The sequence below is a fragment of the Erinaceus europaeus genome, chromosome 1, assembly GCF_950295315.1.
Source record: "Erinaceus europaeus chromosome 1, mEriEur2.1, whole genome shotgun sequence".
NCBI lineage: Eukaryota > Metazoa > Chordata > Mammalia > Eulipotyphla > Erinaceidae > Erinaceus > Erinaceus europaeus.
This window is the reverse complement of record NC_080162.1, coordinates 200303493-200318793: the sequence shown is the minus strand read 5'-3', so window position 1 is coordinate 200318793 and position 15301 is coordinate 200303493. Positions and strand designations below refer to the sequence as shown.

The window sequence follows — 15301 nt, the reverse complement described above, 5'->3', positions numbered from 1 at the left end:
AACAACCACATACCACGTCATTTTTGATCTATGCTTTGTACAACTTATTAAATTTAGCTCAAAAGTGATCACAGATTTAAATATAAGGAATACAACTAGTAAAACATGAGAGAGTTTGTCAACTTGGATAAGCAAAGACTTTTTTTAAATCTCAAGTATGCGAGCAAGTCCTGTGACCTGCCAGTCACACAGCTAACAGAAAGAAGAGACAAATTAAACACCAGGAAAATAGATATGGGGCTAGGAAATAGCTCACCTGGATAGTGCATCTGGTTTTGCTTGCAAACAACCCAGGTTCACACTGGTGGAAGCTTCAGAGCTGTGATGTCTTTCTGTCTCCCTCTTTCTATCTGAAATATTCAGTCCAGAGTGGTGAGGTCCTGGAGGTGACAAAATAAAGAGAAGAGAAGAAGAGAAAGGAAGGAAGGAAAGGCAGGAGGGAGGAAGAGGAGGCCAAAGAGAGAGAGGAGGAGGAGATTTGCAAATTAAAATCTGGGAAATGATTTTTATATAGAGTGTAATAAAAAAAAAGAACACTGAAACTCAGTAGCTTGAAAAAAAATCACATTTTAAAGAACAGGCAAAAGTGTGAACAAATGCTTCACCAAAGAAAATATCAAATAAGGATATCAAAAGATGCTCAACATTATGAAAGATTAGGGAGATATGTATTCGAACCATGAGATACTACTACACACCAACTACTAGGCAACAGACCAGGCCCAGTGTTAACAAGATGCTGCTGGGAATGTCAAGTGGGACAAAAACTTTGGAAAACAGCTTAGTAGTTCCCTAAGGAGCTGGATAAACATATACCTCGCTCATGATCCAGCACTACATTAAGCACTTATTTATCCAAGAGAAGTGATGACATTACATCTACAAAAAGACGCTTCATATGGCTGGTCACATGGACAAAGTGCAAAATAATCAATGGTAACTCAAAGAAACTAGGCCAGGAGCACATACTGTATTAGGGAACGGCACCTAATGTAAAGTGAAAGAAAACACAGTGGTTGCCTGGGAAGTGAAGGTGGGGTGAATTATCAAGAGGGAGAAGAAACAAACACTTGGAAGTGATGGCTATGTTCAATCTCTGTTAATTGTAGAGTTCCCATGGGTATACACATATTCCCAGTCCATCTTCTTGGACATTCTCAATATGTAGTTTACTGTGTAACAATTACATTTCAAAACTGTTTGAGATTTACTGAAGTGTTGAAGAAAAGAGCAAAAATTAAAAGGCCTTCTTTCTCAACAAAATGAACAGCAAAGGTCAACTTCCCTCCTTAGGATCAGCTGTGAACATATAACCCCAAAGAACTGCTTCATCATGAGATTTATTGGCTTAATCTTGCCCCTTTTCCTGTAAAGTCTCTGGGGAGCCCATGTAGAAGCTGTCCTCATTAATCACTGAACATTTCAAGTCCTTTCTTTCTCAACAGCTACAAATTTGGCTTCATAGTACATTTCTTCAAAAAAAAAAAAAAAAAAAGAACCGTTTCATTCCTATATTGTCAGGCTTTTAAAAAATGATATATTTATATTATATTTATTTATTCTCTTTTGTTGCCCTTGTTTTTTATTGTTGTAGTTATTGATGTCATCACTGTTAGATAGGACAGAGATAAATGGAGAGAGGAAGGTAAGACAGAGGGGGAGAGAAAGACAGACAACTGCAGACCTGCTTCACAGCTTGTGAAGTTCCTCCCCTGCTGGTGGGGAGCCGGGTTTTTGAACCAGGATCCTTATGCCAGTCCTTGTGCTTTACACCATTTGCGCTTAACCCACTGCACTACCACCCGTCTCCCTGAGTCAAGCTTTTTAAGAAGAATGATCTTTAATCTTGAAAAAGATAATGACACACTGCTAATTTCCAAGGAATTATAAAGAAGAACTATAAGGATGAATATAGTAAAATCTATGCAAAATATTTAAAAAAATATTTTAGCTTATTAAGAAGGAACAGAGTCCTGTGATATTTTTGCTCCTGGTTCTCAATCCTTTTCAGATTTCTTTCTGGGTTCTTGTTTCGCCTGGCTCTTTTAAAAAAGATTTTATAACATATCATAGACAGAATTTCACATGAGAGAGACACACAAGTCAAGAGTATCATCCTGCCCCATGTGGTGCTGAGGATCTAACAGGGAACCACAGGCACGCAAGCTCTTCACTCTACTGGATGAACTACTTCCCAGGAGCTCACCTATCTTCAAACACTGGTGCTGATACATGTTGTACTTAAAAAAATAATAATAATTTACTTATTTTGGGTAGAGGCAGAAAGAAACCGAGAGGAAGAGAAATAGATACCTGCAGAACTGTTTCGCCATTTGTAAAACTAGCCCTCTTGCAGGTGGGGGCAGGGGGCTTGAACCATGATATGCCTCCCCCCCAATATCCAGTTTATTTATTTATTATTTATTAGAGGGAAACTGAGAGCGAAGGGGGAGATGTGGGGAAGTAAAGAGTGGATGGAGGGAGGGAGGGGGGAGAGGGAGAGGGAGAGAGAGAGAGAGAGAGAATATGACAGACAGACCTGAAGCTCTGCCTCCCTCACCACTGCGAAAGCTGTTTCCCCTGCAGGTATATGCCCGGGGGCTTGAACTCAGGCCCCTGTACATGTCCCTTCAACCAAGTGCTCTGTTACTCCAGTATCTCTCCTGCAATGATATACTTCTATTCTCACTTTACACAAAGATTTGACCTTTCTACCTTTCCAGGAGTTAGTGTTCCCTTTGAGAAATCTAGGGTTTAGAAAATGAGGGTTCCAAAAATGTGTTTTCTGACAAAATTTTATTTTATTTTTTACCAGAGCACTGCTCAGATCTGGTGTATGGTGGTGTGGGGTATTGAACCTGGACTTTGGAGCCTCAGGTATGGGTCACTGATCATAACCATTACGCTATCTTCTCCCTCCCACAAAATTTTACATGCAATTTTTTAAAGATTTCAAAAGCTGCTGCTCCTGCTCCCCCCGCCCCCATTCCGGGCTATATATAACCTTTTTAAATTTTTTACAACTGTATATATTTATTTATTTATTGGCTAGAGACAGCCAGAAACCGAGAGAGAAGAGGATGGTAGAAAGTGAGAGAGAGGGAGTCAGGCGGTAATGCAGCGGGTTAAGCGCAAGTGGCGCCAAGTGCAAGGACCCACCAGCGTAAGGGTGCCTGTTGGAGCCCCCGGCTCCCCACCTGCAGGGGAGGCACTTCACAGGCGGTGAAGCAGGTCTGCAGGTGTCTGTCTTTCTCTCCTCCTCTCTGTCTTCCCCTCCTCTCTCCATTTCTCTCTGTCCTATCCAACAACAACATTAACAATAACTACAACAATAAATAAATATTTGATAAAAAAAAAAAAAAAGAAAAAGAAAGGGAGAGAGGGAGACCTGCAACACTGCTTCACCACTTACAAAGCTTTCTCCCTGCAGGCAGTGACTGGGGGGCTTGAACCTGGGTCCTTGGTGCACTGCGACATGTGCACTCAACCAGGGGCACCACCACCCAGCCCCTATCCCTGCCTATATATTCCTTAGATTTTTCTAGAGTTCTTCTTCTTCTAGCGTTTGCCCTTCTTTCGTAGCCAGTCAACAGCGTCAGGTTGAGCCTGATGTAAAGTTTCGAGACCTCCTTTGAATCTGGAGAGGTGGCAGTCGTTTTCCAGAGTAAGGAAACATCTTTCCGAATTACAGACTTTGCTTTGCTTCTGTAAACACCCCATGCAAAATGAGGTGCACACACAGCTGTTGCAATGGGAAATCTGAACGTTCACAAATAAAATTTGTAACAGCCTAGGACCTCACATTTCTGAATGGGTGGAAGAAATAATCCAATTAGAAGATCCAGAGGTTATCTAGTGAATGCTGACTAACAGCCTAGGACCTCACATTTCTGAATGGGTGGAAGAAATAATCCAATCAGGAAGATCCAGAGGTTATCTAGTGAATGATGACTTAACCAATTTATGAAGGAAATTTCTTTTTTCTTTTCTTATTTTTAATTGCCACTTTTTTTCCCACCCCTCCCCCTTTTTTCTCTCTTCTCCCTTTCATTTGATAGTACAGAGCTAAACTGAGAGGGGAGGGTGAGCTACAGAGGGAGAGAGACATCCATACCACTGGGTCACTGCTAGTGAAGCTTTTCCCCTGGTAGGGACTAGGGACTTGAACCTGGGTCCTTGAACTGACTTTAAAAAGTTTCTATTAATGAAAGAGAGAGAGAGAAAGATACAGAAGGACACAAAGACAAAGACTAGAGCACTGCTTAGTTCTGGCCAATGGTGCACGTGGGGGGGGGCGGCTCTGCTGCCATCAGTCCTTTGCATCAACACCATGCTACCTCCCCAACCCTCTTCAAACTTTCAAAAAGGTGGTTTATATGGGGACACAGAAAACATATTCATCAAAATTTGAATGGCTAGAAGCTAATGAGCAACTGGATCAGCTTGGGGACTTCAAACATTTAGTCTGGGGTGAGGCAAAGTTGAGGAAAGGTACACTCTTCTCCAACTACCAATCATCTGCGGGAAGCTAACACACTCGCCAGCCTGCACACTCCTGCGGTGTAGACCAGTCTCCTTTGCCTTTACAAAGCATCCTGAGTGTTCACTTTGTTAGGCTATAATAACACATGACTACAAAAATCAGTGTCTTACAACACAAGGACTCATTTCTCATCTTAACTGACTAGCACAGATTAGCTTCAGCTCCGCTGTCACTCTGGGACCTGGTCTGAAGGCACCATTATTCGGGGGTTACCCTTGGTGAAGGCATATTGGTTATATAATACGGAAAAGATAGTATTTACTTCATTCGTTTAAACACAGGACAAGACTTTTTTTTTTTTTGCCTCTAGGCTTATCACTGGGGTTTGGTGCCTACACTACAAACTCACCGCTCCTGCAGCCATTTCGCTTTTTTTTTTTTTTGATAGGACAGAGAAACTGAAAGGAAAGATGAAAATAGACAGAAAGACAGACACCTGCAGATCTGCTTGTGAAGTGACCCCCTCTCCCCTGCCCCATAGGTGGGGAGCCAGGGGCTCAAACCAGGATCCTTGTGCAGGTCCTTGTGCTTCATACTATGTGCGCTTAACCAGGTACGCTACCGCCCGGCCCTGGACAAGACACATTTTCAACAATGGAAGTCAACTGTCTAAACCTGATGCCAGCAGACTGAGAGATAAAATCCTTCTACTAAGAAAATCCTGGTAGAGAGGAGGCAACCAATATTCTGAACTACAATACAGTCTGATAAAGAGCCTTCTCTGTAACAGTGCTCAGTAACCTGGCAGTATTTACTGTATGCCAGGCTATTACCACCAGAGGGTAGACCTTAATCTGTCTTGCTCGCTGATGCACCAGGAACACAAAATGCCTGCTCCACACACAGTACAGGACACACTACATGCTTAGTAAGTCAGCAGGGACAACATGAGCACAGGACCTGGAATCTGAATACCTGCAACAAAGCACTGTCTGACACATCTGGGTTTGGACAAAGGTTGTTTTTCTTCACTGATTCTTGTGTGGTTGATGCTAAGATGAAATAAAAATATATGTGAAAGCAACGTGAAAACTACGCTGTTTGACACTAACGTTAGCTTTCTTTTCTCTCCAGACAGTCAAATGGAGTGAAATTGGATAAAGATAAAAGTTCAAGTAAACTTTTATAGTAATGCAATACATAATATCCTGCATCGACTTTCAAAGCATCGACTGACAAAAGAAGAGAAAGATTACTTAGTTCACAAGAAAGACAAAAGGTTTTAGCTGACCATAAACTCAGTATGATCAAATGATCAAATGGCTGCCAAAAAATGTAATGCAACTTTTAGGCAGCAGCATTCAGAGAAGTCCAGTCTCCAGATAATAGTGTCATTGTGCTCAGCAGTGGTCAGACTACAACTGAAGTAGTCAGTCCAGCCTGGCCACCGTATTTGAAGAGATATACTGACAAACAGACTTTGTCATGAGTTTAGCAGTGTGGATGAAGCAGGCTCTGTAAACCATGTCATGTGCGCACGGTTTGGGAATTCAGACGTTCTTCCTTTAGATGGCAAAAGGAAGGCTTGAGTGCAATTTAATAGTTGTTTCCAAACACTGCTCGGCTCTCACAGACAGCTCTAGATACCAAGGTCCAGTAAGTGAACGTTAAGCAAATCAGAGACTGCACAATGCAAAGTTATTTCAAACAATCAAGAAAGGGTGGGTGGCAAAGGTTAGGGATGCTAGTGAGTAGGACAAATGGACTAGGGGACATGAACTCCTGCTCTTCTATTTAATCAGACATTCTCAAAGCCTCTGAAAACACCAAACAGCATTTTTCTTTTCTTTTCCCTCTTCTTAGTATTAATAACATAATGATATTAATACTAAGAAGAGGGAACAAGACTGAGGCAGGAAGTGAAACAAGAAGTTGTTGGGCCTGACAGGGCAAAGCATGTTGCTGAAGGGGGATGAAACCTCAGACACCACTGGACACTGCCACTGGCCTTTTGTTTTACTGAGGAAATGGGTTTAGTCAAAACTGCATTTATTCTAGAAACTGTTTTTCCCATTGTAAGCCAACTCCTACAATTTTTAAGAAGGTGCACAAAATATCTTAAAAGTTCCCACAAATGGCATTGAAGCAAAATTCTGCTAATCTTAACCTCGTGTTCTTTCTACTGGGTTGTCAAAAGAAAAAAAAAGTCATGACACACTTGTATAGAAAACAGAAAAATATGACATGTCTTTTCTGACAACTCAATAACAAAATGACACTAGTACACACATCACCTCGGACATTCTCATAGTGGACTATTGCACGGCATACCACTGACATTTAAAAATGGCCCCTCACTTATGTCTTATTTTGTTTTCTCACTCTATTCCGAATCCAGCACTTCCGCAAGTCCTGCTATCAGCAGGCAATTCCCATGGAATCTCTGCATACACTGTTCTTCCCCATGAGGTCAAAAATATGAAATAAATGTTTGAGTTATTTTTATCTCCCAATCCTTGATCTCTAAGTCACTCAGCATAAATACACACACAGTGTTTATTAAAGTCCTTTATTTAATGAATTTTTTAATGTTGCCAATTAGCCTTTCATTTTATTTTTTACTGTTACATAAGAGAAAGTCAAGGTAGTCTATATAGACAAATAGGACATTATCTGTAAAATAACAAATAACCATGCTTTAGATAAAGTACTTTAGGGGCTGGGTGGTAGTGCACCTGGTTAAGCATACATATTACTAAGAGAAAGTGCCTGGGTTCGAGCCCCTGCTCCCCATACACAGGTCTGCAAGTGTCTTTCATTCTCTTTATCACCCCGTCCTCTCTCTGTTTCTCTCTGAGATATATATATGTAAAAATGGCCACCAGGAGCGGCGGAAACTTATGTACAGTGTGGCACTGCTGAACCCCAGTCACAACCCTGGTGGCAATAAAACAATAAAATACTTTAGAAGACCGATTTCTTAAAAATTTCTTTGTGTCCTAAATAAGCATCACACTTCAGCACTGACACAGAGCATTAGCACCACACTCATTTCCTAACTGCAGGCATGTATTGCAAAAAAAAAAGTTCTAAAAACAGGTATTATTAAAATAAATCTGCAGGTACTCCTCTTTAATAAATGTAAACTCAGGTTTTAGCAATCTATGCTTTCATGCCAAATAAAAGGGAGGATAAAAAAATCTTAACACTGCTTACTGAAGTTTAGGACTTATTTGGAAGATGGTTAAGACTTGGTTGTTAAAAAACACACAAACAAAAACCGGCCACTGACTCTCACTATACTTGCTCTTTATTATTCTTCTTCTCCTATGGGTATTGCCAAGAACGGCACGGGTCATGGGAACACAACGCTCTGCTACAGAAATCAGGAGAACACGGTTTCAAATCTTCTATGTCAATCCATCTGACAGAAACCGTCTACACTCCACTGGGAGATTATAGAATGAGTCACAAAGAGGTAAACTGATGCCAGTTTAAAGCTATTATAATTAAGCAAAAACAGTTCTTTTAAATCAGATACTCATGTATTCCAGCAATTATTTTTAGAGAATGGACATTAGATAAATATTTATTTGTTTAGATGTCTCTAGCAATTCATCGTAACCAGTGTGCAGTGTTTCCTGTGTGGTGGGCATTCTTTGAAATGTTCAACATAGACTAGTTCTGTACACTTTTCATCTCAGACACAGAAAAAAAAAAGATTTTCAATTTCCAGATATGGAAAAGGCAGCACAGAATGGTTAAGATATTGCACAAGATCATACAGATGAGAGGCAGAAGACAGAACTTCAGAGGAAGACAACTTCAGTGTTCATTTCTAATCTTTATGGCTGGGCGTATCTTTATACTTTAGCATTCACAGGCCCTTTCAATCTATTAGTTTTAATCACATATGAATAATTTTTAAGGGCAGTCAAATTGTTTAGAATTATCAACAAATACTTAAAAAAATTATCAACAAATACTTAAAGGATTAGATGACTGAATCCAACACACTACGTGAAGCCGCTAGTCCCTAACGCCATTTTTCCATACAATTCATCTTTTGGCTATACTGGATGTCATGCACATAACCGAATGCCTTCTATATAGTTGGTATAATGCCCGACACTATGCCACTAAAAATACTTTTCAGAGACGAGGTCTGGATGTCTTATTCACATGAATGTATACTAAAGTAATCCTACGATTCTCAAATTCTAAGTGCAATCATTCAATAGACATGTGAATAGTTCATGAATAGTAGGGTGGATACAAAGGTAGATGCTCTTTCCTTGCAAGGGAGGCTGTAATTATGAAACAATGAAAACAGTGCTTTTATAGGGTTATGACAAAGGCTCCAAGGGAACAGAATTCCACACCAAGCACAAGAAGGATGGACAGTTCCATGTGCAAAGGTATGAAGATATGAAAAAACACTCCTTTCAAGAGAGAGAGAGGGAAACAGTGATATGAGATGAAGCAGGAAACTGGAGTTAAAGTTTTACAAGTCTTGGCAAAAAGACAGCTGTTGCAAAGATTTAAGCAAGAAAGTTGTAGAAGCAGATATGCCATTAGTGATCATAACACTTTTAGCAGAACCTGCTTTCCAATCTTAAGCACATTATAAAATTATATGCAAATATCTACACTTAGAAAGGATCAAAGTAGGACACTGCCAGTTGAAACTGGAGTATGCTTGCTTGATTTCAAAATCACTGAAGAAAAATCAATATATCCACACAAATGTTTTAGTGACTTCACACATCTCCCAAAGTAGTGCTAACTTTTGGGGATTCATTCCAGTAATTTTCTCTTTAATTACAGATAGATATATTAAGGGAGCACTTTGTACTAAGTCTTGAAGACCAATGATAAAAAGTTATAATTCAGAAACAAGGAAGATAAAAACTGCTAGCTTTTTCACTCTTGAGCTAAACTTATGTTTTCTAACCTAAAAGTTAGAATCTGTGGTTTGGCAAATCTAAGTATAGTTGTGGTTATAGAGTATTTTTAAAAGTACATTATTAGATGTTACAGGATATAGGAATGGAATTGGTATTTTTTTTTCAAGATCAGTATACTTGAATTTTCTTAACAATGGTTATACATTTGAAAATCCTCCCCTATCTATAGTTTGAGCATCTGCTCTCCTGCCTTATAAAATCTGGAGTTCTAAATGTGAACACTGGAAATGATCATCAGTGTGAAATTGCTTCTTTCTCACAGTCTAGTATTTTCCTAGCAATAACATGAAAAAGTGATTAAAAATATTTGTATGACTTTCCTGGCAACTGACAATTCTTGATTCTTCACAGTGAAGAGTCTTAATAAAAAGGCAAGATGATATATTTGTATATAGTGCTTAACTTAACAAAAAAAAGTGTTTAAGTGTCATCTCTTTAAATAGTAGCTTGATTAAAAACAAATGTTTAAAACAACATTTAAGGCTGGGCAGATAACATACAGTTATGCAAAAAGACTCTCACTCTCTCTACTGGGGCTCCAAAGTCCCACATTCAATTCCCCACTGATTACCATAAGCCAGAACTGAGCAGTGTTCTCTACATGGATGGGCCACACACACACAACAACAACAACAGATAATACATATTAACAGTTACAGAATTAGCTCTCTTTCTCCATCAGATAAGACATCAGAAAAAATTCACAACCATCTTGGGTCTCTATCAAGCATTAAAAGCTCTAACATAAAATGTAGCTAAAAGCCAACTATCGACAATTAAAAGAAGAAGGGAAAGACGTGCAGGACATAAATTAAGCCCTTCAGTAGATCATCTGACTAACAAATACAATGTATCCACTTACAATAAATGATTCTTTAGCAGAAACAAACAACAACAACAAACCCACAACACTTAGCATTTAACCAATTATTTCTAGGAAATCCTTAGATTAGAAAAAATATTTTTGGAGGGCCAGGATGTAGAGCACATGTATTGCTATGGACCGAGATCCCAGCTTAAGCTCTCAGTCCCTGCAGGGCTGAGGGTGGGGGGGTGCTGGTGGAATAGGGCTACAGGTGTCTATCTCCTCCTCTATCAAATCAGAAAAAAAAAAGGCTCAAGGAGAGGTGGAGTCATCATGCAAGCAATGAGCCCCAATGATAAGCCTCATGGCAACAATTATAACAATAATTAAAATTAGTATATAAATGTCTGAGGTCCACCAAGTATGCTCCTGGTGCACCAGGAGCACAGTTACTTTCTGTAAAAAAGTTAAGACTGTTTCAGTCAAAATACCCAATATCCAGGCACCACCATAAATAACAACTCAACAATACACTGATGAAAACAAACAAGTTAATAATCTAAAACAAAAACAACAACAAAAATAAGGTCTTTTGCATAACCATTATGCTATTTCCCCAGCTCTCTAAGGCAAAATTTCTGAGAAATACTCCACAAATAGGTTTTGTGACTAGCTATGCAGATTTGAGAATACATCATATAAACTACTTTAGAACAAATGTCAATAATGGTTAAAAATATTAGACACCTCTTATTATTCCTGCATCAATACAAAAACATTCATAAGTTTATCTGATAAATTTATACCTTCGGAAGTTTGTGATAATTGCAGTGATTTTTCTATTTAGAATAATTTATTAAACTACACTTAGTAATTGAAATTCTGTCTCCCAGATGAAACAGCTATGAGAAAAAAAAGGACAGTTTATACAGCTGACTGCATAAAGCACACTGCACTACTCATTGTATTTTATAGACAACTAAGAACGGAAAAAAATAAATGGCCTTAAATTTCAAATAAGATTTGTAGTCATTATTTCTGTTCTAACAATATTGGGGAAAGAATTTTTTTAAGTAGTGTAGTATACTTATCTTTAGTATATATTTAGAAAATTCCAATTGCATGATCTCATTAAGGATAAGTTCCATACTTATGCCGTAAAACTGCCAATCCTTGGCACAGTCCCTTGGGGTTAAAAACAAAAACTGAGAGTGTTTAGCACCACATTTTCTTCCACCTTCATTTTTACTCAGTTGAGTAAAAATCAAGTTTGTACTTAAAAAAAAAAAAGGGCACCATTCAAGTCTTTCTCTCAATTGTTTTAATACTGAAGCATGCTAACAGAAAGATAATTATTCCAAAGTTGGGCTCTCAGCCAATAAATTCAGTATGGAAAATAATTCCTTGCTTTCTGTCTAATAAACCCAAACAGAAATCATCACTAAGCATTCAAAAGCTAACAGACATTCCCCGAGCTGAGCCCTTCTCCAAGAATGACACTTCTCCAAAGCTGTGGGGAGCAGGGTCAGCCCTGGGATGCTGGGCAGGACAGCAGCCAGCAAAGGGAATCGGACTAGGCATCCTTAATAAAGCCTGTGGGCGGCTCCTTCCTTTCCGCAACATAAAGTTAGGGCTACTCCATAAATAAGCTCTACTCGGATTTATTCCAGTTCTTTTCCTTTTTTAAAAAAACATCACCAAAGCAAAATGATTCCAAAATCAGGACGTCCCACTTAACTTCATTCAGTTTCTCTTCTGTTTATGAATAAACCCCAAAGCACTAACGACAGCAACAAAAAGATCTTTGAAAAATTAAAGGCTATTTCTTCTATTGAAGTAAAGTTTTTCACAAGGGACCTGAGAATTACAGCTCAGAAAAATCAAGTCTTTAATTTTCAAGAATAATGTGCACCTAGAAAAAAAAGTCAAGGGAGTGATTTTTCTCTAACTGTAGACTTTAGGCCAAATCTATTTATCCTGATTTCGCCAAAGTCTGGGGGAACCACCTGTTGGCCTGGACTGCGGCCGCTGTCCTGGCCAGGGTCCCGCCACCGCGCCGGGCGCAGGGAGGGAGGCTGCGGGCGAGGCTGCCAGGACCCTCTGGCACCGGGCAGGTTCCGGGACGGTCCTAGGCGGCACACCGCCACCCGAGACTTTCCCCGCAGCGTGAAAGGGTCACGCCTCTGAACTTAATAAGCTCATTAATGCTAACTCTGCCCCCAACGCCTATGCGAAACCCCGCACACACTCACTCACACAGCCTGCTCCTCCGCATCAGACAAATCCCACACGGCCCAGGGCGCGCAAATGTGATTCGGCTCTGCAGGGACTTGCTCTTCCCGAAGTGCAGCATTCTCTAGCACTGGCTCCTTGGTCTGCTGAGTAATCCTCAACCTCTCCCTCGCAGATTTCTCACGGCAGAGCGCAGCATTCCTGTCCTCCTCCCCATTTCCAAAGTTTTAAAAATGTCACCCGGCAAACAGGCTCCATCCCAGAAGAGGCGAAAAGATGGGTCCAAGCGTAAAACCCAAGTGTCTGACCTCAGAAAGGCGGCCGGCGGGCGCCGTGGGGGAATGGCCACCGCAGTGACCGCCCGCACCAGGCCCCGCAGCCGGCCGCGACCTCCACGCCGCCAAGGTCAGGGGCCCAGGAGCGCGGCCGCTGCCCGACTTCGCGGCAGCCGGGGCAGCGCAGGAGCCGGGCCGGGCCCAGAGCCGCAGGGAAGCGGCCCGCGACGGCAGCCCCGCGGCCAGGCGCCAAGCGCGAGGATCCCCGCGGGGACTCTGCCCTGTCCGCCGAGACGTGCCCGCGACGCCCCGCATTTAAGGCGGAAAAGGCGTCGGCCCCGGGCCCCGAGCCCCGGGGCGGGGGGGAGGGCGGGCGGTCAGTCCGGCCGGAGTGTCAGCGTCTGGGGGCTCGGGGCTCGGGCGGCGCCGTCGGAGAAAAGTTCAGAGACGAGTCGGAGCCAGAGCGCGCGGCTCAGCCTGCAGAGGGCAGGCGCGTGTGGGGTGCGGGGTGCGGGCTGCATGCAGGGTGCCTGTGGGGTGTAGGGTGCGTGCGGGGTGCGGGGCGCAGGGTAAATGCGGGGTGTAGGGGGAACAAAGGGTGCGGGCTGCACGCAGAGTGCGGGGTGTTCGCGGGGCGCAGGGCCAGGCACCCGCACCCAAGTTTCTGGCCCGGAAGCGAAGCCCCAGGCGCCCCGCGACGGCAGATCAAACGCTCCCACGGCCTCCCGCCGGGTTGGCTTCTTGGGTTTATTTCATTTTTTCCTCCCCGGGAACGGCGAGTCTGACACCTGAAACTCACCCCACCACCTGGTTTCTGCGTTTTGAGACATTTACTTTCGGTCACCCACCACCCCCACCTCCCCCCGACAGACAGACAGACACAGACAGACAGACACATGCAGCCAGCGCGGAGGGTGAGGGGTTAGCCCACTTCCTGCGCGCACGCACACGCGGAAGGACGCGGCCACTCTCTCCCCAACTTAACTTTTCATCAACCGAGTCCCGAAATCGCCGAGAGCAACCGAGCGCCAGCACCGCCGGCGGGCAGCCGCGTCCCGCCCCCCGCGCCGCCCCGCCCCGCCCCCGCCGTCCATCCCGCACTCGGGGCCGGCCGCTGGCAGGGCCGTCTGTCCCCACGGCCGACAAACGCCCCCGAGGCGCCCGGGACCCCAGGGCGGAGTCACCCGGCCACCCGCCCCCCCCCCCCGGCGACGGCGCGACCCCCCGTTGCCCCCCAAGGGCCCCCCGACGGGCGCTCCGCGACGCCCCGGAAGGGGCCGGGCTGCCGACACCCTGTGCCGCCCGCCCCGCTCGCTCACCTGGCGGCGGCGGCCCGGGGCCGCCCGGTCGGAGTCGCGCCGCGGAGGCCGCCCGTCCTCCCGCCTGTCCTCCCGCGCGTCCGCCGGCCCGCACCCCCCGCGCTCGCTCCCGACCTGCGCGCGCCCGCGTGTGGGGGGAGGGGCGCGCGGCCGCGCGAGCGGCAGTGGGGGGGCGACGGCGGGGCTGGGGGCGCGGCGACAGCGACGGCTCAGCGGCGGCGGCAGGGAGAAAGCAGCCAGGGCCGCGTCCGTCATGGCGCGCGGCGTTGGCGGCGGCGGCGACGGCTCCCTCTGGCCTCCCGGCTCCCTCGTCTTTAGTTTGACCTTTCCCTCCAGTGTGTCTGAGGGAGAACGGCAACGCGCGCGCGTACATGTTGGTGTGTGTGTGTGGGTGTGTGTGTGTGTGTGTGTGTGTGTGTGTGTGTGTGCGCGCGCGCGAGGGAGAAGCCGCCGGTTTCGGTCCCCGACGCCTGACGTCACTGTCATGGCAACGACAGCACCGCCCCCCCCTTCGCTTCCCATTTCCTGTTTCCCCCCCTCACCCCCCCACCAGTTTTCGGTGCACGTTCCGAGAAGCTTCACGTGCTCGCACGCACGCACGCACGCACGCACGCACGCACGTAGGTTCGGAGCGCGCGCGCCCTGAGCGCTGGGGAGGGCGGTCATGGGGGGGGCCTCCCGGGTGAATTGGACCAATCAAGTGACGAGGAGCCGTGGGCGGGGCAGGCTCGCGGGCGAAGCGGCGAGATAGTCTTCCCCAGATCCTTTCCGAGCGACTGAGCATGCTCGGGGCGGCGGGGAGGGGGCAAGGGGGGGGAGGGGGAGGGGGCGTGGCCCCGGAGTTCAGGAGGGCGCCCCGTGGGCCTTGCAGTGCAAGTAGGGCAACTGGGGCAGCTGCATCAGCAGCATCAGTGAAGTCGGCCTGGTGTTGCCGATCTGGCCCCGCCACCATTGCTGTATGATCTCGGGCCTTGGTGCTTAAATGCTCCGAAATGTCTTGAGTGAAATGTTAATAAATCCACCACCCGACCCCTCCTTAAAGGGCATGCGAAAAAACTCACCTGTTACAGCCTAGGAAGGAATGATGAGGGTAGACCCCGAGAAATTCTTAATATGCTGCCCACACTCATTTTTGCAAAGAGGGGAGCTCAGAACGCCGAGCCAAAGATGAAATGACTTGTTGGGTGTTGGGTTTGCAGGGACCCCGGCTTCAGGCTCCA

At 44.9% G+C, this 15301-nt stretch overlaps 1 protein-coding gene across 5 annotated transcripts in view; it reads right to left on the bottom strand.

Annotated features, from left to right (window-relative positions):
- LOC132541277 (spidroin-2-like) overlaps nt 1-14491 on the bottom strand; it is a 39792-nt gene extending 25301 nt beyond the window's left edge. Inside the window, exons 1-2 of one of the 5 annotated variants that reach the window (XR_009552434.1) lie at nt 14082-14460; nt 257-380 (exon numbers count right to left, since the gene is read on the bottom strand). Coding sequence is in view for 3 of the 5 variants with exons in the window: in XM_060201027.1 (XP_060057010.1) it covers nt 257-380; nt 14082-14454 (497 nt within the window). In the remaining 2 variants the exon portion in view is untranslated. Of the gene's footprint in view, nt 1-256; nt 381-14081 lie in introns of all 5 variants that reach the window. The other 4 variants (XR_009552435.1, XM_060201027.1, XM_060201031.1 and 1 more) reach the window with 4 other exon arrangements.
- Between the last annotated feature and the right edge of the window lie 810 nt (nt 14492-15301).